The sequence below is a fragment of the Carassius auratus genome, chromosome 28, assembly GCF_003368295.1.
Source record: "Carassius auratus strain Wakin chromosome 28, ASM336829v1, whole genome shotgun sequence".
Taxonomy (NCBI): Eukaryota; Metazoa; Chordata; class Actinopteri; order Cypriniformes; family Cyprinidae; genus Carassius; species Carassius auratus.
The window spans coordinates 6,216,034-6,241,380 of NC_039270.1; the positions used below are offsets into that span (position 1 = coordinate 6,216,034).

General features: G+C 37.7%; 2 protein-coding genes across 3 annotated transcripts in view; both read right to left on the reverse strand.

Annotated features, from left to right (window-relative positions):
- Window positions 1–216: 216 nt before the first annotated feature.
- cdr2l (cerebellar degeneration-related protein 2-like) lies at window positions 217–15,266 on the reverse strand. 2 transcript variants are annotated; one of them, XM_026207413.1, is made up of 6 exons: window positions 14,938–15,264; window positions 14,674–14,795; window positions 6,290–6,402; window positions 4,152–4,300; window positions 3,477–3,641; window positions 217–1,500 (listed from the first exon to the last, which is right to left on the reverse strand). In XM_026207413.1, exons 2-6 carry the CDS (start codon window positions 14,750–14,752, stop codon window positions 609–611), a joined length of 1,398 nt encoding a protein of 465 aa, XP_026063198.1. In that variant the 5' UTR covers window positions 14,753–14,795; window positions 14,938–15,264; the 3' UTR covers window positions 217–608. The 2 variants fall into 2 exon arrangements, with proteins under 2 accessions (XP_026063198.1, XP_026063199.1); XM_026207414.1 differs by having other exon boundaries at window positions 609–1,500; window positions 15,041–15,266.
- A 2,881-nt stretch (window positions 15,267–18,147) lies between these two features.
- The window catches only part of recql5 (RecQ helicase-like 5), a 23,194-nt gene continuing 15,994 nt past the window's right edge, over window positions 18,148–25,347 (reverse strand). The window contains exons 10-19 of the mRNA XM_026207417.1: window positions 24,768–24,804; window positions 24,498–24,556; window positions 23,861–23,934; window positions 21,054–21,147; window positions 20,812–20,946; window positions 19,241–19,812; window positions 19,117–19,159; window positions 18,783–19,007; window positions 18,633–18,705; window positions 18,148–18,540 (exon numbers count right to left, since the gene is read on the reverse strand). Coding sequence (XP_026063202.1) covers window positions 18,440–18,540; window positions 18,633–18,705; window positions 18,783–19,007; window positions 19,117–19,159; window positions 19,241–19,812; window positions 20,812–20,946; window positions 21,054–21,147; window positions 23,861–23,934; window positions 24,498–24,556; window positions 24,768–24,804 — 1,413 coding nt within the window. The 3' untranslated portion in view covers window positions 18,148–18,439. The remainder of the gene's footprint in view (window positions 18,541–18,632; window positions 18,706–18,782; window positions 19,008–19,116; window positions 19,160–19,240; window positions 19,813–20,811; window positions 20,947–21,053; window positions 21,148–23,860; window positions 23,935–24,497; window positions 24,557–24,767; window positions 24,805–25,347) is intronic.

Here is a 25,347-nt window from a genome sequence, read left to right on the forward strand (position 1 = left end):
TCTGCTATTGCGGGCCAGTTTTGTGAGAAATGTGAGTCATGTGGTCAGTCTGTGGGCGGCACATGAAGACGATGATTGCTGCAAGAGTCTTCAAATGTTGCATGTCAGATTTTTCCCAGAACAAGCGTTTCCATCTAGACACAACCCTACAGCAGCTCCATCTTGATCACTCCACTCATTCATCCACGCTCAAGGTAATAAAAGTATCAAACAACCTTATAAAGCAAAGTGTGATTTAATATTGAACAAAAGTGGTTACACAATGCTGTGGTTATCCATTACACGTAATACACAACATGTGAGAAAGGAAATAATCAGCAATGAACTTCCTGTGCTTGATTAACTTTGGGGTGATTATGGTTACAGTTTAACCAATAGTGAGTAATATGGTCTACCCTAAAAGGCCAACCTGGCACATTAGCACATGAGGACTCAAACGTCCAGAAAACCACCATTTGTCCCTTGATATGTGGCACCAAATAATTCATGGATGATCTGTGCTAAATTACAGATGTATCTAAACGTCTCTCTATTAAAAAAATATGTAAGACATTACATGAGAGACCAGGGAAAGAAATCAGTGATACACATGTTAAGAGCAAAATGGGCTATTTTCCGCTTTTTCTCCCTTTGGTGGAGTTTATGTCGCTCTTGGTCCTCTGTAAGCGGGAAAAGATCTCCTTGAAGAGGGCTTTATACTCTGGAGTGTTTTGGCTGAGCCGTTTGTCCACAGCCTCCACTTGCCGACTGATTCCCTCCAGGGCCTCTGGAGTAGAGGGCGTCTGCGGAGGAGTGGGCAGCTGCTGGGGCTCTGCGGCCCGGCATTCCTTCATGGACGGGTCTCTGGACACGGGACGGGAGGTCTGCACCCCAGCGTGGCATAGACTCTCCTCATTGCGTCGACACTTCCCGAGCAGCTCCTCGTACTTCTCCAGAAGGGCGTGATACTGCTCGTCCACCTCTCGGAGGATGGACATGCCCCTCTTCCGGACGCCGTTGGCGTGAAGCGCGTAGCTGCCTTTGCGTCTCCCAGAGGCATCGACCGCAGAGATGGCATCTAGAGCCGTATCACTGCAACTCTTCCGGACGGGTGCTGCTCCATCATTCGCATCCCCGTTCTGCATTCCAGCCATAACTGCATCCTCCGGCGTGTCTGTCTCGGGGGCGCAGTTGAGCAGCGTCTGCTCCAGGCCCTCGTCTCCGCTCAGGAGGCAGGCTCGGGACTTGCGGAGCAGCTGCATCTCCTGGAGCTCCGCCTCCAGCTCGTGCACACGCCGCTGGCAGTTCTCTGCCCCCATGAGGCGCTGTTCCAAACGCTCAAACTCTTGAATCACTGCGCCACATTCCCGTTCAGCCGCCTCACGCCGTCCACGTTCAGCCGCTACAGCGGTGCGCAAAGATGACACCATCACACGCAGATGTTCGTTCTCTTCGTCAGCAGGCTGACACTCTTGTAGGTCACCGCTGCCTGGGTCAGACACCATGAAACTATCCTCGTACCTGGAAAAGAAACCCCAAACCATTGGGACAAAGATGGATCCAAAGAACAAAACTTTGTGTTTAGAGACAACAATAATATTGCACGGTAAGATATTTTTAAAAGTCACAATGTAATTGATGTGGCGACAGAAAAATGTTGGGCAGAACTTGGTTGTGTTTATTGGCTGTTTATTGGAAGGAAGGAATGAGGATGAATGTAAGCAAGATAGAAGAGGTGAGCAAAAGCTTGTAGGGGGAAAATTTAATAAGACTAAATATTTGGAGAATTCTGGCAGGTGTCACCAGAGAGCAGACTTGTTTGGCCAGATTTATTGTACTGACAAAAAAAAAAAAAGAACATTTAAACATATTCATAATTCTGACTTTAATCCACCATAGCTATTCAAACAGAGTGTTCCAATTCCTTACAAATGTTTTTTTTTTTTTAATCTTGATAAAAGGTGGACTTCAGAGAACAGTTCAAAATAAAAAGCAGAGGCAGTTCATGATCCCTTTAAAATGCACAATTTTCAGGATTCCCAACTATTTTAAAGGCATTTTATTTGGAATTCACTCACAAACAGCAATTTATATAAATACTGCATATATAAGGTGCATTTATTAGGGCTGAAACAAACATTGTCTAAAATTGCTCAAAATAATATTTTATTTTCTGGATACCCTGGATATTCTAGACTACAGGACCCTTTTAAAAACTTATATCTCGAAATGTGCTTAAAATTATTCAAAGGATATTGAAAGTAAATGCGAAAGTTGAATTATGGTGGGGGAAATGCTGGTAAATGAGCTTAATGAACTACAACATTCAGACCTTGAAAGGAGAGATGCCATATTGAATTTTATAATGAGAAGTATGATAAACATTAAAGATTTTCGTAACAGAATATCCAAAAACTACTTGCACAGTGTGAAATATTTAATGCAGCTGTGTACTTGCGTTATCCCAAAAGTTGCCAAGGATTTTCTGATCCAGATCTATCAATTTTTTTATAATGGCTCGTCCCTAGTCGTTGTCACCTATAAATGACATAATATCTGCACTATCCTCGGTTTCCGCCTGTAGAAACTACGGCAAAAAATGCTCAATGTTTCGCATTTTCATGTGCGAATTAGCTCCCACGCCTCAAATTCTCTCATCATAAACAACAAAGTACAGATGTACGTATGATGTAAGAGGATTCATTCATAAAACCATGGATAGACAGATTTACTGATTATAAGGGGAGTTTTCTGAGAGTGCTTAAACACAGCTAGACTTAAGCAAAGACTGATTACCCAAGACGTGTCACTCCTATAGTTGTGAATGGCTGAAAACGCTGAAGTGTGTGACAGGACTCGTCTTACAGGGACTTTGACTCGAGTTAGTCATAATGTTCTTTGACAATGTCAGTGTGCTTTGCTTGCATTATTTGTATAATTTATTCGTTGTTTTAATAACTGGGAAGATACAGATAATACAAAAAAATATTTCATTACCTCATCTGTGAACATCCTCCTTTACAATGTCAAAGTTTTGAAAATGCGACCTCTAGTGGTAAAAACTTACATATTATACCTTTAATTTTTGCTGAAAATATATGCTAAATTTTAGGAATTTCATGATAAAAATGAGGCAGTGAGGGACAGACTTAAAGTCTTCACAATGGCAGGCACTGTATAAAGGTCCTAGATCGCGTGACATTTTCAAAATTCAGAGCACTTGAAATTGTTTGTGGAGGTTTTTTTTTTTTTCTACTAAAAGGTTTTCGTTTTGTTTTCCAGAGAGATTTTTAACCAGCTAAATCTCTGTTTTGTTAAACAGTCCAGCCCACTGAAGACGCTGTACTTCTGTCCCTCACAGCTGTGTTTTTGTTCAGAATCTAAACCCTGACTAAGGTCTTTTTCATTCTGTTCCTTCTTCCTTGGAAGTGACTCATAGTCATTCTTCCCTGTGGACACAACATTACTCCACCGCAGACGTAATAAACGGGACGTACCTGGGAGCGGTGCAGAGTTCTTTGAGGCAGGGGAACGAGTGCACAGTCTTTCTCCTCTCTTTCTTCTCTCTGCGAACCCTGAGCTCTTCCAAAGTGCGCAATTCCTCCACCCGAGCAGTTAGCGTGTCCACCTGCCCCTGCAGCATCTCTATAGTACTCGTCAATCTGTGTCAATACATCTGCCATCAGCCAGCCACCATAACTCTGGGACAGTTGCATAAACCGATTGTTAAGACAAAACTAGTTTGACCAACTAGCAGCCAAGGGGTAAAGAGTTATCTTATGACTAGTCTCGAAAACATGACTAGCAAGACCAAATCAGAAATATAAGGTTCTCTGGCATTGCCATTGGATTGTCTGATAATACAGAAATTATTAATCAGCCTTTCAATAATGTAACTGCCCTGATATCATTTTAATAATTGAAAAATGAATCCTCCTGTAGCACAGGTTTAGCTCATGAATATTAATTGTTTGAAGTTCCAGGAGGGTTCTAATGCAAAGTCGGCAAGACCAAATTAATATTCATGAGCTGAACCTTTGCCAGAGTGCAAGACTTTGATTTAAGGGACCTGTGAGTGTTAAGTGATGAGCTGATAATGTTGCTAATTTTCGGTACTGAAATCCTCATTGTTTTGTGTGTTTCCCATGATGCTCTGATAAAGTGTGGCTCACCTGTCAATCTTCTGCTGAGAAGCTTTGCTCTCCAGAACCAGTTTTTCATTGGTTATCTCCAGCTCTCGTGCCGTCACGTCCAACTGCTCGTACACTTTAGCGTGCTGCTCGTTCATCTCGCGCATCATCTCCATCTGCTTGGTCAAATACTGACACAGAGACGCATGCATAAGCCCACCATGCCATATATGTTTTTATTTGGTCGTTACATTTTCTCAAGACTAGTTTTGTGTTTCATATAGACAATGTTTTAATAGAGTTGAACTTCAGTAGCTGAATGAATCAGTAGCTATGTTTCCATCCAAAGTTACTAATTAAACTTATGGGCTAAATTGCAATATCGCATAAAACCACCAAAGCAGCATTTCCATCAGAGTTGAAGAGAACAAAATCATCAGTTCCTGATTAACTTGCACTGAATATCACAAAGAAATGTTCATTTGCTGCAGTAGGAGAAGGCACTGTATATAATATTTGTATGCAATTTTGTATACAATAAATTCAGAGTGTGAAGACGAAACATAGTTCTGGGGGTTAATTATAACAAGGCACATTAATCAGACTTTGATCAAGTAATATAATAACATAACTTGCCTTTCAGAGTCTGTGCAACAAGCTCAGACCATTGGTTGGTCGAGGTATGCTGTCCCAATGCATCTTTTTTGATGCACATTAAAAGGAATTTATTAGGTAAAAGGTTTCCATCATAGTTTATGCGCAAGTTTTCTTACTGGAAAATAAATTTATCCTACTTAGTTGAGCATGTACTTTTTTATGCACATTTTTAGAATTTATTCTCAAATCGATATCCTAAAACGGGCATAAAAATTGGTGGATGGAAACATAGTGAATCAATTTGTATTAGTAAATGAACTAAAAATGCTGATATTATGTAAACCTAATGTGCAATGTTCGTGAAAAACTGCTAAATAGAATGTGTCTGTTAATCATAATATTTTAATAGAGAAATACAACAATATCTTTGTTTTTTACAGCTGTCAAATGATTAAATCGCATCCAAAATAAGTTTTTGTTTACAAAATATATGTATGTGTACTGTGTATTTGTGTGTAATATATATATATATATATATATATATATATATATATATATATAAAAACACACACACAGTAAATATTCTGAAATATTTATATTCTTATATTTTATATTACAGATAAATATATTGAACATATAAACAGCATGTTCTTAGATATATACATGTGAATGTGTGTTTATTTATATATACACATTAATAAGTATACACAGTACACACACACATATATACTCATATTTTGGATTAAATTAATCATTTGACAGCACTAGTTTTTTGTGATGGAGTCATATGTTCTTAAACAAAACTCGCACCTGTGTTCAATCCATTATGAAATGCCATTCTTGTGGAAATCTTGTAATCTCTTGTGAAATGTGTTTTTGTGCTCAATATTACACTGAGCTTTCCTTCACCAGGATTAAGACCATAAACACCTTACAATTTCCAGTTTTCTCAGTGCTTGTATTCATAAGGCGGCAGCCAAAACATAACAGTTCCTGAAATATCGAAATGTTGTGCAATCCATCCAGAATGAGACCGGTATTTAAACAGCTGCGAGAAACAGCTCCTCATTGTTCTCGGAGAAGCAAAAGAGTCTTTGTTCAGAGGATCTGGATCCCGCCGCATGCGCTCGTCTACAAACGCGCTCCGTTAGCATCATGATGATGTGTAATTGGCTCATCGGGAGATAAGCACTGACACGAAATCAGGACAAATGATTCTTCACTGAGACACGCAGGTCAGAGGTCACGACAGGGTTGAGCGCAATTAAGAATGTAATTAAGAATCATTGTGTTTCTAAATTTGAATTTAGGCAGCAAACTGAATTCTGATTGTATTTAAGGACGCAGAAATCAAATGGAATACATTTAAAATTACTGCTTTTAATACTTAACTCCATTTTCCAATATGAGGGTTATTTAAAAAAAAATAATAATAATTAAAAAAATTTGATGGCTATTAAGCGTTTTAACATTTCTGAACTTGGTTTTTGAGAAACATGTCTATTTAGTTCCCAGATAAGCAGAATAATGTGAATGTTTTGGATCAGGAAATGATGCATTCACAGCCCCAGACAGCTCCGTACCTCAATTTCCTGCACCTGCTCCTCATTGTTGATGTACATCTGCTGCAGCGAGTCCTCCAGCTCCTTGTTGCGCTCCAGCAGGGTTTTCCCCAGCTCAGCTGCCAAGTGCAGATCTGAGACAAAACAAACCGTACAATATCAGGGAATCTGCAACAAAACAGATCCTGGATACCATGGCTACCCATTCATTTCTATGGGGCAATTAAACAGAACCCACAACAACAGTGACGAATGAGAATAGAGTTATGCATTTCTTTCATCTTTTCACCAAACTGTGCCGTTTTTCTGCACCTTGTGCTTATGAACTTACACAACATAACATTACTGTTCAAATAAAACAAATGGATTTTGTGTTGTTATGTGTTATGTTTTAGCAGCTCGGTCTCATTAAAGCCACGTGTGTTTCTCTGCTGAAGCTGGAATTAGTGTGTAGAAATCTGAGAAAGAGTGAAACGAGGTCAGAGAAAATCCTGCTGTTAATTCAGCCTGAAGGAGGTGATTTTGATTTAATCCTCCGTGTTTTCTGTCGAACATGAGCCAGAATGACGTCAGCCAAGACACAACTTCAGAAATCAAAGACGAAGACTCGGCTCACGGTAAAGTGAAGTGCGTGTAATAAGGTCAACACTGTCCATTCTGCTAGGTTTCAGCCTTCTGACACTTTTATTATTATTAAAAAATGGAAATACTGTTCTGTCAGAAAACATCTCCCATGATCCCTTGTTTCTTTCCATATCTCCATAGAGCTAAGTGGGATTTGACACTAAACCCCCATCATCATCCAGAGACACAAACACGGTCCTCCAGTCCACGCAGAAGGGGTTTTAATACCCAGGGAACATGATAACAGACGGTGTCACACACAGGGAGGAAGTGACATCGTGGGAGGTGGGAGTTGACCTCCATTAAACTGATATGAATGCAGAGATTTATCATGAGAAGAGACAGTGTCAGAGACAACGCTAACATACTAAAGCCAGGAAACACCGAGCACCATGAGCATTAATCATACAAGAGCGCTTCGTGCCACAGTGTAACACGCTTTCCTCCGTGTGTGCTGGAGAGAAACACTTTTTTTCCTACATGTAGCTAAAATAAATAGTTTGCAACCACTTACCTTAAACATTTTTTATTATCATTTATTTTCAGTGACACCTGTGTGTGTTGGTTCTGAGAATGGTTCAAACTGCACATCTGTCATTAAACCAAGTTGTTTCAAAAATATACCAATACAAAATATAGGACTGTTCTAATGATCGGATTAGTTTCTTTATTATAATTTTTCTTTATTTGCAGTATAATTCCCTGTTTCATCCAATACTGGCGCATTGGAAACACGTGCCTCTAAAAACATTTCTGCAAAACTTAAATATAAACATATCTATACATATGAATCACTGCAGTTTCCAGTTCAAATGGACACTAGAGGCAGTAAAACTCCTTTTCACACAAAGACAAAGTATAATTTGCAGGTCCACAGTTTCGATTAATAAAGCCTCATTTTCTTGAAAACTACTTGAGGAATATCATGTTGTGAATTGAAAACAATTTTAACATGCCGCGGCATTTGAAAACTGATATTTTTGGATATTAGCGTCACATATCCAGCTTCATATGTATGTTTTTTTTATATTCAGTAGGTTTGTTCGGTAAAGAGTTGAACTCACGGGGTACAGAGTTCGAGCTCAGGTGCGAATCCCGTGAAACTAGAGTTCCACAAAAACAGTTTGAGCCTGCATATAAGGAAGTTCAAATGGCACGCTTACATCAACAAATGTGTTTTTTTTTATACCAGTTCTGCATTTGTTAACACTATGGGGTAGGTTTAGGGTTGGGTTTAATGTAGGTGTTTTGTCCAACATGATACACTCCCTGGATATTTGAATTATGAACCACCGTAATATGTACCATAAGCAACATAATAAAAACACAGCAGGGTCACGTATTGAACCCTTGTTTAAGCGCCAGTCACAGGACGTTTCACTTTGAAACATACAGTAAGTTACGTAACACAGTTGCATAAATGTATTTAGAGGCACATATTTCTAATAAGCCTGGGTTGGTTGTGTCTTGCTCCAGGATACTACAGCACATCCACACACACACGCACTCTTCAATGATGTGCTTTCATTCTCTTGATAACCTAAAAGACGTAGAATAAAACATATATATATATATGAAATAAAATATACAGCATGTACCATATATTAGCTTGTTTATTTTTCCCAAGAGTCCACATCTCATACTAACTATTCTTCTAACCACAGGTCTAAAGCTTTAGTTCCAATTGCACACATTTGCAATGTTCAGTGGAAATATGGTTTTGGGAAACAAATATGTTGCTATCTATTGAACTTCTTATGGAAGCCATTAATCATTATTTTATATTGGGGGGAAAATAATTCCTGATGTTAGCCATAACATAATTTTCATGATAATAGAGGCAAAAATATTTTGAAATAGAACATTTTCATAATTAAAAAAAAAATGTCTACAGATTGCAATGGTTATGAATATTGTGCATCCTTACTGTATTACTATTGGTCTGATGTCATAGCAGTGAATTCTCATCACTCATAATAACAGCACAATCTGATTTTTAGTGACAGCCGTGAAACAAGGTCAGCTGTGATCTCGGAGGAGCCACGTCCCAATTAAAGATTTTTCCTTAATTAACTTTCCCAAGGAGGACTTTCAAGCTAGCATGCACGTGACCAGACGCATGATCTCAGCATGCCTCACTCGCCTGAGGCTGGAGGACATATATAGGCCTCATGTGCACTCAACATTTCTGCACGTGTAGTTTCATATCAACACACAACACATGACAGCAAACCCAAGACAAGAGCAGAGCCATTCACAACTACTGCTCAAGCTGAATCACTACAGCCTCTACCTGCAAGAAACACCATGAAAACATGTTCAAGGTGCTCCTTCACAGATTTTGTAAAACACTAATAAGTGTGTGATGTTTTCTTATATGTCCCTATGACTCACAGACAGTGAGTCTGTGAAAACAGAAGAAACTACGGAATCCAGTCATTAAAAACTATTTACTGTTTAACAGAGTTTCAGAGCAAAAACTGGATTTACAAATCAAAAGGAGGGCTTTACATTTAATCAAACTGCGATGTGAAATAGTATCTGAGCTGCTGAAATACAAATATGAAACTGCTCTTTTGATTCCTTCAAATAAATACAAAAAATTCCAAAAAAAGGTTACATTAAAACATACCACTTTTGTTTTATACAGAATTGCTCTGTTGTCTGTCTTCACTATAACCGTCAAAAAAAAAGTTATTAAAACCCTATTTTTAAAGAATATTAAACAGTATTAACGATTTTCCATCTATGTTTTAATTTAAATAGTAGAACTTTTGTTGTGCAGCACAGTTTTTGTTTGCCAAAAACTATTTCTTAAAAAAAAAAAAAAAAAACACACACACTTTAAAAGGATTACTTTTTCTTTTTGCACTTATCTGGATACCATTGTTTTATATAATATTTTGTATTAAATCATACATTTTAGAGTCACAGAAAAAAAAACAATCATAAGGCACCATTATGTTTAATTTCTAATAAATTATTAAATTGTTATTTTTTTTTTTTTTTACTTAATTGAATGGAATGTAATTCTGAATAACATAATTTAGGATAAATAAAATGAAAATAAATATTCCATTAAACCATCTGGTAAACATAATTTAGAATTTTAGTAACAACACAGCATCATACACATCTATAGCACAAATGTGCAGGATGAATTAGGAGTCAAAGTCTAATGGTTTTGCTTAGAGGTTTGTTTAAATCTCTTTTGCATGAGCAAACAGCACTGTTCAAGTAACCAGCTTATCACACAGAATTATGTGTTATGTAACAAAATGCAACTATAATAGACTAAAAACATGGCATGATCAAGTGAAAACGTGCTGAGACAAAATTTCTATTGCACAAGATGTGTCATCTGCAATAAAGGCTGATTATCTCCATCCACTGTGAGCTTCGTGCTCTTGGCTGAAGATGAAGATTAGAAGGATGTCATCTTTCACCTGTACTCTGACCATCTGTATCATCCCTTCAGAAGAGACGGTGCTGTCTGGAGTCCTAATCAGATCATGCAGCTTTAATGATCTCTCTCTTTCCTCCACGGCTGTGGCAGAGTGAATCCACACTAAACCCAGTGCTGTTGGGTCAGCAGGCTAAATCACTCTTCAGGGTGAAGTGATATAAAACTGCGCTCATACTGTCCGCCCCTAGGCTGAACCAACAGTCCACTCCAAAACTAGAGTGTCATCGGGATATTTATCAAAACGCCACAGACTGAGCAATGGTGATATTTCACTCTGCACTTTCTGAAACAGCATTTCCTCTTGTGATGGATTGCTTCGACCATTGAGAGAGTCTGAAAGAGATCAATATGGCGTCTCTGCAAGAGATTGTGTGTTAGGCCTCTGTATGACCATTAACACAGAGTGCATGAATATTACTCAGCTAATTTGATTGTGAGAAAAACACACAATCGTGGCTGTTAGAGACCTTCCTGGAGCTGGTGATGCATCTCTGAAGCGCGGCTCATAAGCAAACAAAGCATATTACAATAAAGGTGCAGGGGAGCCAATGCAGATGATAAGAGGACATACTAAAATAACTAGAGAGAAATTGAGCATTATTCTAAGCTAAAATGGTTTTAAGCAGTAAGTCACAGAGTTATTATACAAACTAAATATATATATATATATTTATATATATATATATATATATATATATATATATATATATATATATATATAAAATAAAATAATAAAAAAAGCAAATAAAACAAACAAAAAACATCTCATTTTTTATTTAGTTTAACTTGATGTACTTGACTGAAATTAAAGCTAGAATGAAAATAATACAAATAAATAGAAATGTTAAATTATAATTTTGTTCAGTTTTAAAATTTTGTTATAATTTTTCATTAAAAATACAACAAAATTATTAAAGCTTTCAAATTAAAATGTAAAACCGCAACTATAAAAACGAGTGTTTAATCGCGATTAATCACATCCAAAATAAGTTTTGTTTACTTTATACATGTATGTGCATCTAAGTAAATGTAATATACAAGCATAACATATTTTTAAATATGTTGAATGTACATGAAAATACATGAATGTGTTTGTATTTCTTTTTACACATAATAAATATAAACAGCACACACATATATAATTTGTATGTAAACGAAAACTTATTTTGGATGCGATTAATCGCGATTAATTGTTTGACATCACTAGTAAAAACTCTTTTCAAGTACTAATACAAACTATAATAGCATCTCAATGATACTTAAATAACACAAAATAACAAAGCTTTGAAGATGCTGATTGTGCTGCAGATAAGCAGTGTTCTTAGACCATGTCAAGACGCACTCATTTATATCACAGGTGTGTTTTACATTAAGAGTCAGAAAATAGTGATCGACCGATATTGATTTTTTATAACCGATACCGATACCGATTATTTGCATGTTTATGTACCCGATAACCGATATGCAGAACCGATATTTATTTACTGTTATACTTCTGTTTCTGACAATTATTACAACACAAATGAGCTGAAAAAAAACATTTTATTTATAACAATCACTCCTTCCTTGCATACAAAAAAACTTTATATTTATACACAAATAAATAGAGGGGTCTGAGTCCAAAAAATGTAAGTGCACTGTGCAAGTGCAGGTGTCTTTGTTTTAGAATAAAAGCTTTGATGAGGTAAAAAAATAAAAATGGGTAAAAAAATAAAGCACAAAAATGATTCTAACATATTGGTGGGGGCGGGAGGGCTATTTAGGAGTGCATAGCTATTTAGTATTGTAACTTAATACTCCCAGTTAAGCAGAACTAGGTTTTAGTGTAGAAAACAGAGTCTTTCAGCATTCTGCCCTGTAAGCCTGCTTCCTTCAAAAATGTCATGCAGTGGCCATGCTTGAGGCTTCCTGATCATCAACCCAGTCAGGTGCTGAGCAATATGAACGAACTTTTATCCTGAGACTATATAAAATTAAACAGCACTTGTCAGTTGGCATTTTATGATCTAGATTCAATCTAACGTTAGATCATGAAATGCCAACTGACAAAGTGCTGTTTGACTATAATTTAATCAACCGCGATCGCGCATGGAGATAATAAATAATTAATTTCCACAAAGCGGTATATGTATATGTGTATTAGCGAAATAATTGTTATGTAGTAAATGATAATATAATCTACTGTGTTTAAACAAGATAATCTTGTCAAAAGTTTCATTCAGTGGCATTGCTTGAGGCTTCCTGATCATCAACCCAGTCAGGTGCTGAGCAATATGAACAAACTTTTTTTCCCGAGACTATATAAAGTTAAACAGCACTTGTCAGTTGGCATTTTATGATCTAAATTTAATAAATGTTTAATCATGATATGCCAACTGACAAAGTGCTGTTTGATTATAACTTAATCAACCGCGATCGCGCATGGAGATAATAAATAATTAATTTCCACAAAGCGGTAGGCTATATTTATATGTGTATTAGCGAAATATTTGTTATGTAGTAAATTAAAATATAATCTAGGGTGTTTAAACAAGATAATCTTGTCAAAAGTTTCATTCAGTGGCCGTGCTTAAGCCTCCAGATCATCCGTCAGTTGCTAAGCAATATGAACAAACTTTCTCTTCTAGACTAATGGTGAGCAAATACAACAGATAGAGAATTAAATTCAACGCTTTTCAGAATCAGACTCAGAATCAGAATGAGCTTTATTGCCAGGTATGTTTACACATAGCGTACGAGGAATTTGTTTTCGTGACAGAAGCTCCGCAGTACAACAGAATAACAGCGACAGAACATAAAACACATAATAAAAGAATAAAAAAAACATTTTTTTTTATTTTCAACATGCACTCATTCATGTCTGTTTTATTTAATTCATTTAAAGATACGTCTTTATTGGAGCAGGACATGACGAACACTACGTAACTCGATGAGTTCGTCTCAATTGTTTAGAAACAAGCTGCATAAATTAACTATATCAGGAATTTATGTCTCAGATCTCATTTGTGCATGTCTGTTATGTTAAATAAAGTTGATTAATTAAAGCAAACCAAGTAGAACATATACTTTACCTGTGCACTGAGTTGTTGTTGACTGATCACCTCAGACGCCCGGGCTGCAATGGCGGAAATCTCAAAACGGCCACAAGATGGCGCCGTAAATCGGCGAATCCGATATTACAAAACCGATACCCGATTATGGAAAAATGCTTAAATATCGGGAAAAATATCGGTAAACCGATACATCGGTCGATCACTATCAGAAAAGTAATTTTTAGAAAGAAAACAAATCTACAGCAACAGAAAATCTTTGCTTGACTCATTACATTCAGAAAAGAATAACTAAATCCGTTCCTAACGAAGCGCCTCTGCAATCCCCCTCGGCTAAAAGATCACTGCTCCAGTTTCCACCAAATTCCCCAAATACTCAGCATTCCCCATCTGCCTTTCTTCCCAATCCCAGCGACTGCACAAGCACAGGACAGATCCCTCTGATTTAATATAGTTACTGGCTCATCACTTCTAGAGGACAGTAGAACAACGTGTCCTGAAAACCTCCGAGATCGGTCACGGGCTGTGCTCTGGATCAGCGTTTTACAGCCATTCAATCCAGAGGGCAATGACATCATCCCAAACCCCACAGAGAGAGGTGCATCTGAGCCGTCCATCTTCTTCTCATTCAAACACAACGGGATGACACTTCTCAGAGTATGAACGGACTAATGAAAAATAATCCAGTCAGAAATGTTAAACAGAGGTTGCATTTTATGAACATCATTCAGTCCAGGAGTCAAATGTGCACGGCTCCTATTTGACCAGTGAGTTCACAGTGCTTTCTCCAGCTGTTCCTAATGGATAGATACAGGAACAACTCTTCTCTACCAGCTGATGAATTTATCACTAAATGACATTTAGAAGAAACTCAGAAGAGTCTGGGCGATGCATCTGTACTCAATAATAACACACTAGTACTGTGACACCGCAGAGCCGGCTCATGATGAGGAGATTAAAGCAGACTGAGCTGATGTTGAGCATCTGGACTGACACAGATCCAGAGGAAGACGTCATCTATTTACAGTCCTCACAGATGCATCTTAACCTTCAGCCTCATCCCTCATTTCTGACTGTACATGCAAATATGACACGACCAAGACAAATCCCTCTCTGGAGACAGAGGAGAGTACTGTTTCCACACACAATGAGCACTTTCTTTGTGCACGGTTTGTCGTTCGACCACACACACACACACACACACACACACACACAGCAGGCTTTGTTGTCAAACTGCTGCGGTTTGTGGTGTGTGTATCTCTTACCTTGCTCCAGGTCCCTCTGGTCGTACCAGGGCTCGTCTTCTTCCGTCACAAACTCGTCCATCCCGGCGGCTCGGAGCATCAGTGTGTCGCGGTGGACGCCGGAAGCTCAGAGATGCGCTGATCTATCAAAGCGATACAAATAACACATGAGGAGGTTCAACATCGGACTTTTCCTGGCGCTTTTTTGCCGCACACAACGGAAAACACGGGCTTTTTTAACGATACGAAAGGGGAAAAGCAGAGTTAAAACACTTTTTAATCCACCTATTTTCACGGGTTCTTGCCAAATAAATGTCAGAGTCGAGGAATCCGCTCAACGCTGTGGTAAAGGCAACGATGATGAACAGCGGGCTTGTCTTAACGTTACTGCAAATACACGCTCCGTTAGCGGGAAGTGTTTCCGGCATTCCACGAGATATTACCTATTGAATACAAAAATATATATAGGCTATATGTATATCACGCTGTTGCCATTTAGTTGTGACACGCTCAACCCCTCCCACTGCCGTGCTAAAGGCTGATATCGCTCCTCAAGACAGTTCCCAAAAACATCCCGTTGGTTTCGCCCGAGTGATGAAGGACCGTTGGGAAGACATTCTTATTAATATTCATGAACGAACACTTCGCCATTGGACGGTTACAGAGCCACGTTAACAGACTCTTTTAATATTCACAAACACGCGTTCGCCATTGGCAGAGCTTTCACGTAACGTCCTCACGACCTAATCAATATTCAATAGTTAAATCACAACCGATTTAGTGTAAGTCAGGCAAAAATAGCCTAGTTATGTTTTACTTCGAAATTAAGAGTGAGAAATACCTTATTTGTATTAACCATAATTTATTTTAACAACTAACTTTGATTTTACATCCAACTCAAATTGACCATAAGATTACAATTTTAGAGACACATGCAAACATCTTCAAGTTCTAATTATTACGCACGAGCAAAAACTTTGCCACTGAGAAATTAACTGACACGTCGTCTAAGGTTATAAATATTCATGAGTCGATTAACCACGCAGAACAGGACCATCTCCTTCTCCTCTACTGTACTGAGAGAATCTGACAAACACAATAATCCGCTCGTCCGGGAATCTGAGTGCTGCTAGTCTGAAGAGGCATAATTATGGGTCTCCATTCAGCAGAGACTGGAGCGTTAAACTGGTTTATTTCGAGCAGGTTTCCCGCGGCGGAGAAGACAATGGCACGTTGAAGGTGTAATTTTAGAAGTGCCTAATAATAGCACAAAACCAGATTTAATGAAATGAGACTTGATTATGGCTTTGGTGCAAGGAGAAGAAAAAGAACAAAAAAAGAAAAATGAACAAAAAGATGTTAACCAAAAATGTAGCATAAATATCTGAGAAATAAAACAAAAGCAGTCAGGTTCCTAACTCCCAGTAAAAAACATTAATATAACATTAATTTAATAACACACACATTTCAAGACCTCAAAGGTAAGTGATGATTTAGAAGGCTACATATAGATATATCTTCTATACTTATTTATACTTGATCGCAATCTTTCCTTAGAAAGCCATGTTTCTAGCATTTGAAAAACAGCATTTTTCCATCTCAAAAATATATCTAAACTATGGCCTATGCTCTCAATGTTAAATGCAGAAATGTTAATCCATGCATTTATGACCTCAAGGTTAGATTATTGTAATGCTTTATTGGGTGGTTGTTCTGCACGCTTGGTAAACAAACTACAGCTAGTCCAAACTGCAGCAGAAAGAGTTCTTACTAGAACCAGGAAGTATGACCATATTAGCCCAGTCCTGTCAACACTGCACTGGCTCCCTATCAAACATCGTATAGATTTTAAAATATTGCTTATTACTTATAAAGCCCTGAATGGTTTAGCACCTCAGTATTTGAATGAGCTCCTTTTACATTATACTCCTCTACGTCCGCTATGTTCTCAAAACTCAGGCAATTTGATTATACCTAGAATATCAAAATCTGCGGGCGGCAGATCCTTTTCCTATTTGGCGCCTAAACTCTGGAATAACCTACCTAACATTGTTCGGGAGGTAGACACACTCTTGCAGTTCTAGATTAAAGACCCATTTCTTTAACCTGGCTTACTCATAACACACTAATATGCTTTTAATATCCAAATCCGTTAAAGGATTTTTAAGCTGCATTAATTAGGTAAACCGGAACCGGGAAAACTTCCCATACCACCCAATGTACCTTCTACATCATTAGAAGAATGGCATCTACGCTAATATTTGTCTGTTTCTCTCTTATTTCGAGGTCACCGTGGCCACCAGATCCAGTCTGTATCCAGATCAGAGGGTCACTGCAGTCACCCGGATCCAGTACTTATCCAGACATGATGGTGGATCAGCACATAGAAAGGACCTCTACCGCCCTAAAAACTGAGCCTGGTTTTTCTCCATTCTGTCACCGATGGAGTTTCGGTTCCTTGCCGCTGTCGCCTCTGGCTTGCTTAGCTGGGGACACTTCATCTACAGCGATATCATTGACTTGATTGCACAGATACTATTTAAACTGAACAGAGATGACTCACTGAATTCAATGATGAACTGCCTTTAACTGTCATTTTGCATTATTGACACACTGTTTTCATAATGAATGTTGTTCAGTGCTTTGACGCAATGTATTTTGTTTAAAGCACTATATAAATAAAGGTGACTTGACGTGACTTCTAGCTAAGTATAAAAGAACTATACTTTACAAAAGCATTAATAGCTTAATTCCCAGTGAAGAACTACACTACCCATAATCCTGAAGAGCGATCCACCAATCAGAGAAGTATCTGTTACAACAGAAACAAAAGTCAATGTAAAACAATAGCAAGCGTTTCAGATCCAATGGAGCTTCTTCACATCCAAGTTTATCAGCAGCGGAAGTCATCATAGAGTACAACAAAAATATGTTTTTGCTTTCCCACTCGCTCAAATAGCAAAAGAAAATGATGATCACTGAAACACGTCATCACAGTCTTGTGAAAAGGGTCCATTATATCAATTAGCAATGCTGATGTGCAGTTCTTGCACTCGTAAAGATGTTAAAAGTACAAGATTATTATCGTCTTATCGTCTAGTGTATGAATGTTATAAGGATCTTTTGTCATCCAACATCTGATTGACTGGAGACCCTCCTCCATTATTAAGTAATTAAAGTTGCAACATTTCCAGACTTCAAGTGCATTATTCTGGTATTTCGTTTAGAATTTTTTTTTAACTAATCACAATATTTATACTACAAAAATGAATAGTACAATACATAAGAATGTAAACTGGGACACATCTATTGTGGTGATTCATCTGGGAGTGGGTTGATTTGGTTCATGGCCTAAACATGTAAGGATCTTTTGTTAATCCCTGTGGGTAAAATTCATGCAGAAAATATTTCAGCAGCCGAGGCTGCTGGGAAAAGCGGACAAGCACAGACAAGCAACTAACCAATTACACCTCATAAATTATCCAGCATCAATTCTTTCATTTGTAAACATTTGTCTTTTAATGTAGATTTCATTACAGTTCCTAATACTCTGAGAGCATTATAAGCAACTAATGCTACATAACAGCTATTGAGGTCTGTTGCTTGACTTCAAAAATAAAACAGTATTTTTTCATAGCGCTTCATATTAATGTGCAATGTACGCTAAGGCCGCCTCCATACACCTGAGATATACAGCAGCATGCTGCGAAACACACGACATCTCTGACAATAAAGGGATGGGTGGAGCTCCAGAGGTGTGGATGAAGGGACATAATGAAGACGACGGCTATCTGTCCTCCACTTTCAAGTGTCTCCAGTCTGTCTCGCTCTCACAGCGCTGAATCCTGCTGAAGAAGCTCTTGATCAGGCTCTTTGCTTCCATCTTCACTGTGGGGGGGAACAGCAAAGCTAAATCAGCACCCAGGAAACTGTGTGATGTTGTTGTTGTTGGATTTTAATGAGGTTAAGGATAGTCTCACCTTGGCCTCGATATGCAGTTTTTCCCTCCGTGAGAAGATGGGAGAGGAAACGGGCAAAGGATTTGAACAGATCCTGGGGGAAATTATTCAAAATAAAACTTAGTCTAATATTTTAAACAGACGTGAGACCCAACAGTTGAGAAAAATCACCTTTGTTGCAAATTTGCCCTTTTTGTAGAACGGATCCAGGCAGCGCACCACGATATCGGCAGCTTCTTTGAGCGTCACAGGCGTTCGCGAGGTCCCAGCGGCGTCTCCGTTCACCACGGTGTCAAACTGTGTCTCCTGCACCACCGGGTCAAAGGTCACTCTCTTAGTGTCCTTCATCACGCGGCTGCGTTTCGCTGGAGGAGACGGTGATCTGTTCTCATGTGACTGTGGAAAAGAAATAAGTGGATAAAAACTACTGACATGACTGACAGCTCCTAAAAAGTGTTAAAGGGGGCATATGACCCCTTTTGATAAAGAATATTTGTGGTGTTACTTGTTTTGGTGATTTTCGCTGGGCGTCAGATTGGTGATGCTCTCTGTTTGGACAAAGAAACAAGAGTTCAGAGCACATTCAGAAGTCATGTTAAATCTCAAAGATGCGTCTTCCTCCGTCATACCCCTGAACCGCTGGGTCTGCTGTGATCTCAGTGTTCGTGGACGTCCCGTCTCGGTTGGCCATCTCTTCTGCAGATGGACTCTGTTGCTGAAGAACACCAGTAGAGGTTTCTACATCTGTAGACGTGCTGATCTTTGTTATTAAGTCTGTGTGATTTGGTGAAGACGAGTGATTCTGAGATGCTTCTTCCTCGGGCTCGGATATAACACTTCCTGTTTTCATCTGAGCGGTGTCCACTTGCTTTTTTCCGAAATACTGTGATATGCGGCGCATGTCTTTGGCCGCTTCTGCTAGTTTCTGCTGTTTCTTAGTGAGTTTTTTACTGGGGCTGCTCAGGGGCGTAGCCGTGCTGGTTTTGGCTTTGATGGGAGACGAGTCAGCAGGAGTTGTTTTACTGCTTTTCATCTGCAGTGTTTCTCCGGTTTCCACCTGCTCCTCTTCCTCACAGATGGGGTCTCCAGGTCTCTTGTCTGCGGCAAGCGTCTCTTTCTGAGAGTTCTTCAGCAGATCTCCAGCTGTCTGAAACAGGCTGGACGAGCCACGAAATCCTGCTCCTACACGCTTCCTCTTCAGCTAGAAGGGGATTAAAAAAAGATGAAGACTATTTGTATTTTTTACTTGTCTGCTTTCACTCTGGATAAAACCGTATTCAACTTCAATTTATATATATATATATTTCTTGGTCCAACTGAATCCCAGAAAGTCCAGCAATATATAATTTATAGTGCGGTCAATTGATTGATCGTATCCAAAATAAAAGTTTTTGTTTACATGATATATGTTTGTGTACTGTGTATATTTTTTTACTAATGTTTATACACACTCACACACACACAGTATATATTTTGAAAATATTGAAAAATATTGTTTACATGTATAAACATTTATATATTTAGATTCTTATAATATATATATATATATATATATATATATATATATATATATATATATATATATATATATATATATATATATATATATATTTAATATATAAACTTAAAATTTTTCATAAATATATACACATGCATGTGTGTGTATTTATATACACATAATAAATACACACAGTACACACACTAACACATAATGTAAACATTTTTTTTATTGGGATGCGATTAATCACGATTGATTGTTTGACAGCGCTAATTATTTCATACTGAAAGTTGGTTTAAACTAATGCTGTTAAACGATTAATTGCATCCAAAATAAAAGTTTTTGTTTACATAATGTGTGTGTTTATTTATTATGTACATACACACATGCATGTATATATTTATAAATGTTTATATATTAAATATATTTATATAGAATATCATTTAGATTAATATAAATATATACATATAAATACATGTACATTTGTCACAATATATACAGCCATGTGTTTGTATTTATATATACATAATAAATAAACAGTACAAATATATATATATATTTATTTTATTTTAATACATATGTAAACAAAAACCTTTATTTTGGATGTGAGTAATCGCAATTAATCGTTTGACAGCACAAGTTTAAACACATTTTAAGTTTGCATTTCCACCGGTCTTTAAAGACAAACTGTGATTGGCTCACTGAGTAGACTTGAGAGGCCGAAGTGAAGCCGTCTAGAGGTTGAGATGATGAAGAGCAGGTCGCCGTCTCTTCATTCGATTCAGACCGTTTCTCTTCAGCAACACTTGCAGCTGCGCTTTTCTTCATCTCTGACACCTGGAGAGAGTTATATGTGAGTTTACTGTAGCACGTCACTGATAAATACACATAACAGACAATTAGTTTTGAATGAGATGAGATTAACACGCATTAGTAACACTCACTCTCTTGAGAACCGAAGCCTTGTACAGGTTTGCTGATTTACTGGCTCTGAAGATCTCGTGCTCTATTTCTACAGCCTCGTCAAGTGTATCAGAGCTGGTGATAGGAAGAATATATACCAAAACAACCATTACAAATGACATCAGATTACATATGACATTACTTAACTTTTTAATAATATTAAAGTGCCCCATTATGCCATTTACAAATTGCCTTTCATGCAGTGTGTAAAGTAGCTGTATGTCAATGATCTGCAAAGTTCTGCAAAGAAAGAATCAACTCTGAACAACTTAAACCAGTCGTTAGTAACTCAAATCCCATTTCTGTTATGGCTACACATCATGGGGAAAGACATTTGTATAATGCACTCCTATCATCTATTGAACAACTTCCTGCCCTCAAACACGTCATTCTACTGACGACTGCTTCTCTAATCTGTGGGATTCACAAAATGCTTGCTGTTCAAAGATTGATCAGTATCCTGTTTATTTGGACCAACAGAATCACATCCTGGAAGTATGAAAAATAATAGATGTTTATATTTTCTATAGCGTTCAAAATACAGAACTATTATCATTTTCAACATCGCTGTACATCGTAGACCAATCACAACATAATAGGAGCACTTTAATAATGTATTCTTCTTTTAATATTATATTATATTATATATAATAAGGACATGTCCCCAATCATTTATGACAACAAGAAGTCCCAGGATGTTCTTCACAAGATATTATCATGAAACCATATAAGCGATATGAGAAATTGACATACACAACTATTAAAAAGATTGGGATCAGTGACAATGATTGATTGATTGATTGATTGATTGATAGATTGATTGAAGAAATTAACACTTATATTCAGGAAGGATGCATTACACTGTTAGTAGTGAAAGTAAAGACTTATATAGTTACAGAAGATTTTTATTTCAGATAAATGCTGTTCTTTTGAACTATAAAGAATTCATGAATATTAGAATGATTTCTAAAGAATCATGTGATGTATTGTATTTTTGACCAAATAAAGCACAAGACACATTAAAAAAATTTAATAAAAATAAATAAATAAATTTACATCGTACAAACTTGAAACAAAGTGTTTGTATTATCTAGGACTTAGGGGTGTAACGGTTCACAAAATTCACGGTTCGGTTCGATACGATACACTGATGTCACGGTTCGGTTCGGTTCGGTTCGGTTCGATACGTTTTAGATACAGCAAAATGTAAAAACATCTCAACTTTTCAGAATGCCGCAAGCGCACCGCGGGTCATGTGACAAGAACTAACCAATCAGCTTCATCCTTTCCCGTAACAACGTTGAGAGCTCAGCCAAGATGAAGGAACAGCTGATCATAGTTGTATATGGATTGCAATTTTGAAATAAATTTAGTAGCAGAGCTACTGCAAGCGATTTTTAGAGCTGCAAATCCATTTATCCTTCGCTGAAATTTCCGCGTCTCATGGAGAGAGCACGTCATTGTTGCTTAGCAAAGACAGACGCCTCATGAGCGCTTCTGCCCGAGCGCTTTGGAAAGGAGGAGAAAGACGCGCTTAGCGTTTTCCATGCGTTTTTAGGCGCGATATGTGAACGGCCCCTAAGGCGCTCGCTCACTCAGCACGCGCTGAAGGCTCGTTGCAAAATGTCGAATGCATTTAACAGACCAGAAATATAAGATCCTAAAATAACCAACAGGTCTGGTGTTTGGGTTGGATTCCCTGTAAGCTATAGTGTCTAAATGCTGCAGGGATAGTTTGCTGCGTGCATGTTTCTCCTTTTTTTCGTCTTTTCCCAGATAGTACTGACGCATATATCCCAGATATTCCCGCTGGTGTTTTTTTTTTTTTTTTTTTTTTTTTTCGCTGGTGTACCCTGTCATGTTGCAGATGCGACATACCGTTGTTTTTTTATCCACCACTCTCTTGCCATCACCATTATAGCTTAAAGGGAATCCAAAGTGCACCCAAACACCAGACCTGTTGGTTATTGGAGGATCTTCTCATTTCTAGTCTGTTAAACGCATTGGCTATTTTGCAACGAGCCTTCAGCGCGTACTGAGTGAGCGAGCGCCTGCTGAGTAGCCTAACATAAACATATAAGATGGTGTTTTTTTCTTCTTCGGGAGTGTCAGGGGCGTTGCCTGTTACGTTGTTTGGGTTATTGGGCTACCTTGTTGAACGCATATCATTATATTTCTCTCTCTCTCTTTTTTTTTTTTTTTTCAAATATAATTAATTACTCCAACGAACCGTTCGGTATACATAATGCGTACCGTGTACCGAACCGAAAGCGTCGTACCGAACGGTTCAATACGAATACGCGTATCGTTACACCCCTACTAGGACTGTAAAATGATTAATCGATTAAAAATTACAGTTTTAATAATGTTTACATACTTTGTGTGTGTACTGTGTTTATTTATAATATATATATATATATATATATATATATATATATTTATATATATATATATATATATATATATATATACTTGTAACACTTGTATATAGTTTCATATAAATATGTTGCATATAAATGATAAATCAAACATATTTTCCCTTAATATATACATGTATGTGTGTGTATTTCTATACATAATAATATACACAGTACATAAAGTGTGTAAACAAACTTTTATATTGAATCGATTAATTGCAACTAATCATTTTGCAGCCCTATTATTATCCTTGATAAAAACACACCACTACTACCAATGGACAAAAACTGCTGCATCTAAGGAGTATTTTGAAACAGAAAGATCTAGCATTGCAACAATAAGACAGGGTGATGTTTGATGTCTGCATTACCTGTGTGAGAGCTCTGCTGCCCCCCTGTGGTTGGTCAGACACTCCTGCAGCAGAGACAGGCAGTGCTCTCTGCTCTAAAACACACACAAATACTTTGAATAAGCAGAGGTTTCAGACGGAGTTTGAGACTCCAGTGCACATGTGTGCCAGCAGAGGGCAGCACTGTTCACCTCACACTGTAACACCCAGAACAAATACAGCTGGAAATCTCAGACCAAACACAGGACATTTTTTGTTTTTTAATCTTGTTTGGATGGGACACAGTGTTGCATACAGGTTTTTCTATGAACGATAAATATCCACTACTATATTAAAACTAAAAATTTAGCACACAAGAAATACAACGCAAGTACTGCATGGGTAATATTAATTTACTGATACAGATTTTTCGATGACGAATGACAAAACAGTTATCTAGAGAACAGATGAGTAATATAATGATGTATTTAAGAATTTAAGTTAAGTTTATTAATGCTAAATCTCTAAATACCATGGTATCATCTTATGGATATGAACACTGTGTTTCTGAATGTGAACAACTGAAGTTATGGCTCATGTACAAATTAGCTGTTTTATGCGGTTTACAAATCTCTTCTCTTATTAAGTGTGACACAGTCTGGAGGATGTGTTGTTTTACCTTCACTGTGAGTCTGGGGATTCTCTGACTGCTGGCATCCCTCAACATGCAATCATCATCTGAGAAAACATGAACAGTGTGAAACTTTACTCCAGACCTGCTCCTGGAGGACCACTGTCCTGCAGAGCTCACACCTGAACCACGGTTATGAAGACAAGTGTGTTGGGAGCTGGAGCTAAACTCTGCAGGACGCTGGCCTTCATCATCCAATTTATTGAATCAAATGTCCTGAGCACGGAGAACTACATGTGTAACAACACTGGTACTGACCTGGTGGAACAAATGTCTCTTTAGCCACATCTGACGCCTATGAACAAGAAAACAGAAGAGAAGCTGATGATGGCATCACTGATTTAACATGCTCAAATCTCTGTATTCTCCTAACAGCAACAAACACAGAAATGCTTGTACTATAAATTCATAATAAACGACAGAAATTTGAGTGGTGTTACCTGTGCAAAACTTAAAAAGCTATGATTTTGTAAAATGCAACTTGTATAGAGAAAGTAAAGCATTATTTGATTTCTTGTTTTCTAAAGAAAACTCTTCCGTACAGCTCAGCTTTTCTGGGGGAGGCCTCAAACACAGCTGGAAAACACATGTGTAGGAGAGAGAGAGTGAGAGAGAGAGAGAGAGAGAGTGAGAGAGAGAGAGAGAGAGAGAGAGAGAGAGAGAGAGATCTGGAGGAATGTTCTGGCACAGACTCAGATTGTGAGGGTGAAGTGAAGGAGGATTGCAGTCGAGTTGTTTTTCATGGGAATCTATCACTGTACTTGTGTGATTGCATGGCATCAAATGTCAGCACATTTTCCCCTGTCTATCATTATTGTAATGTCAAAAAAAGAAAAGA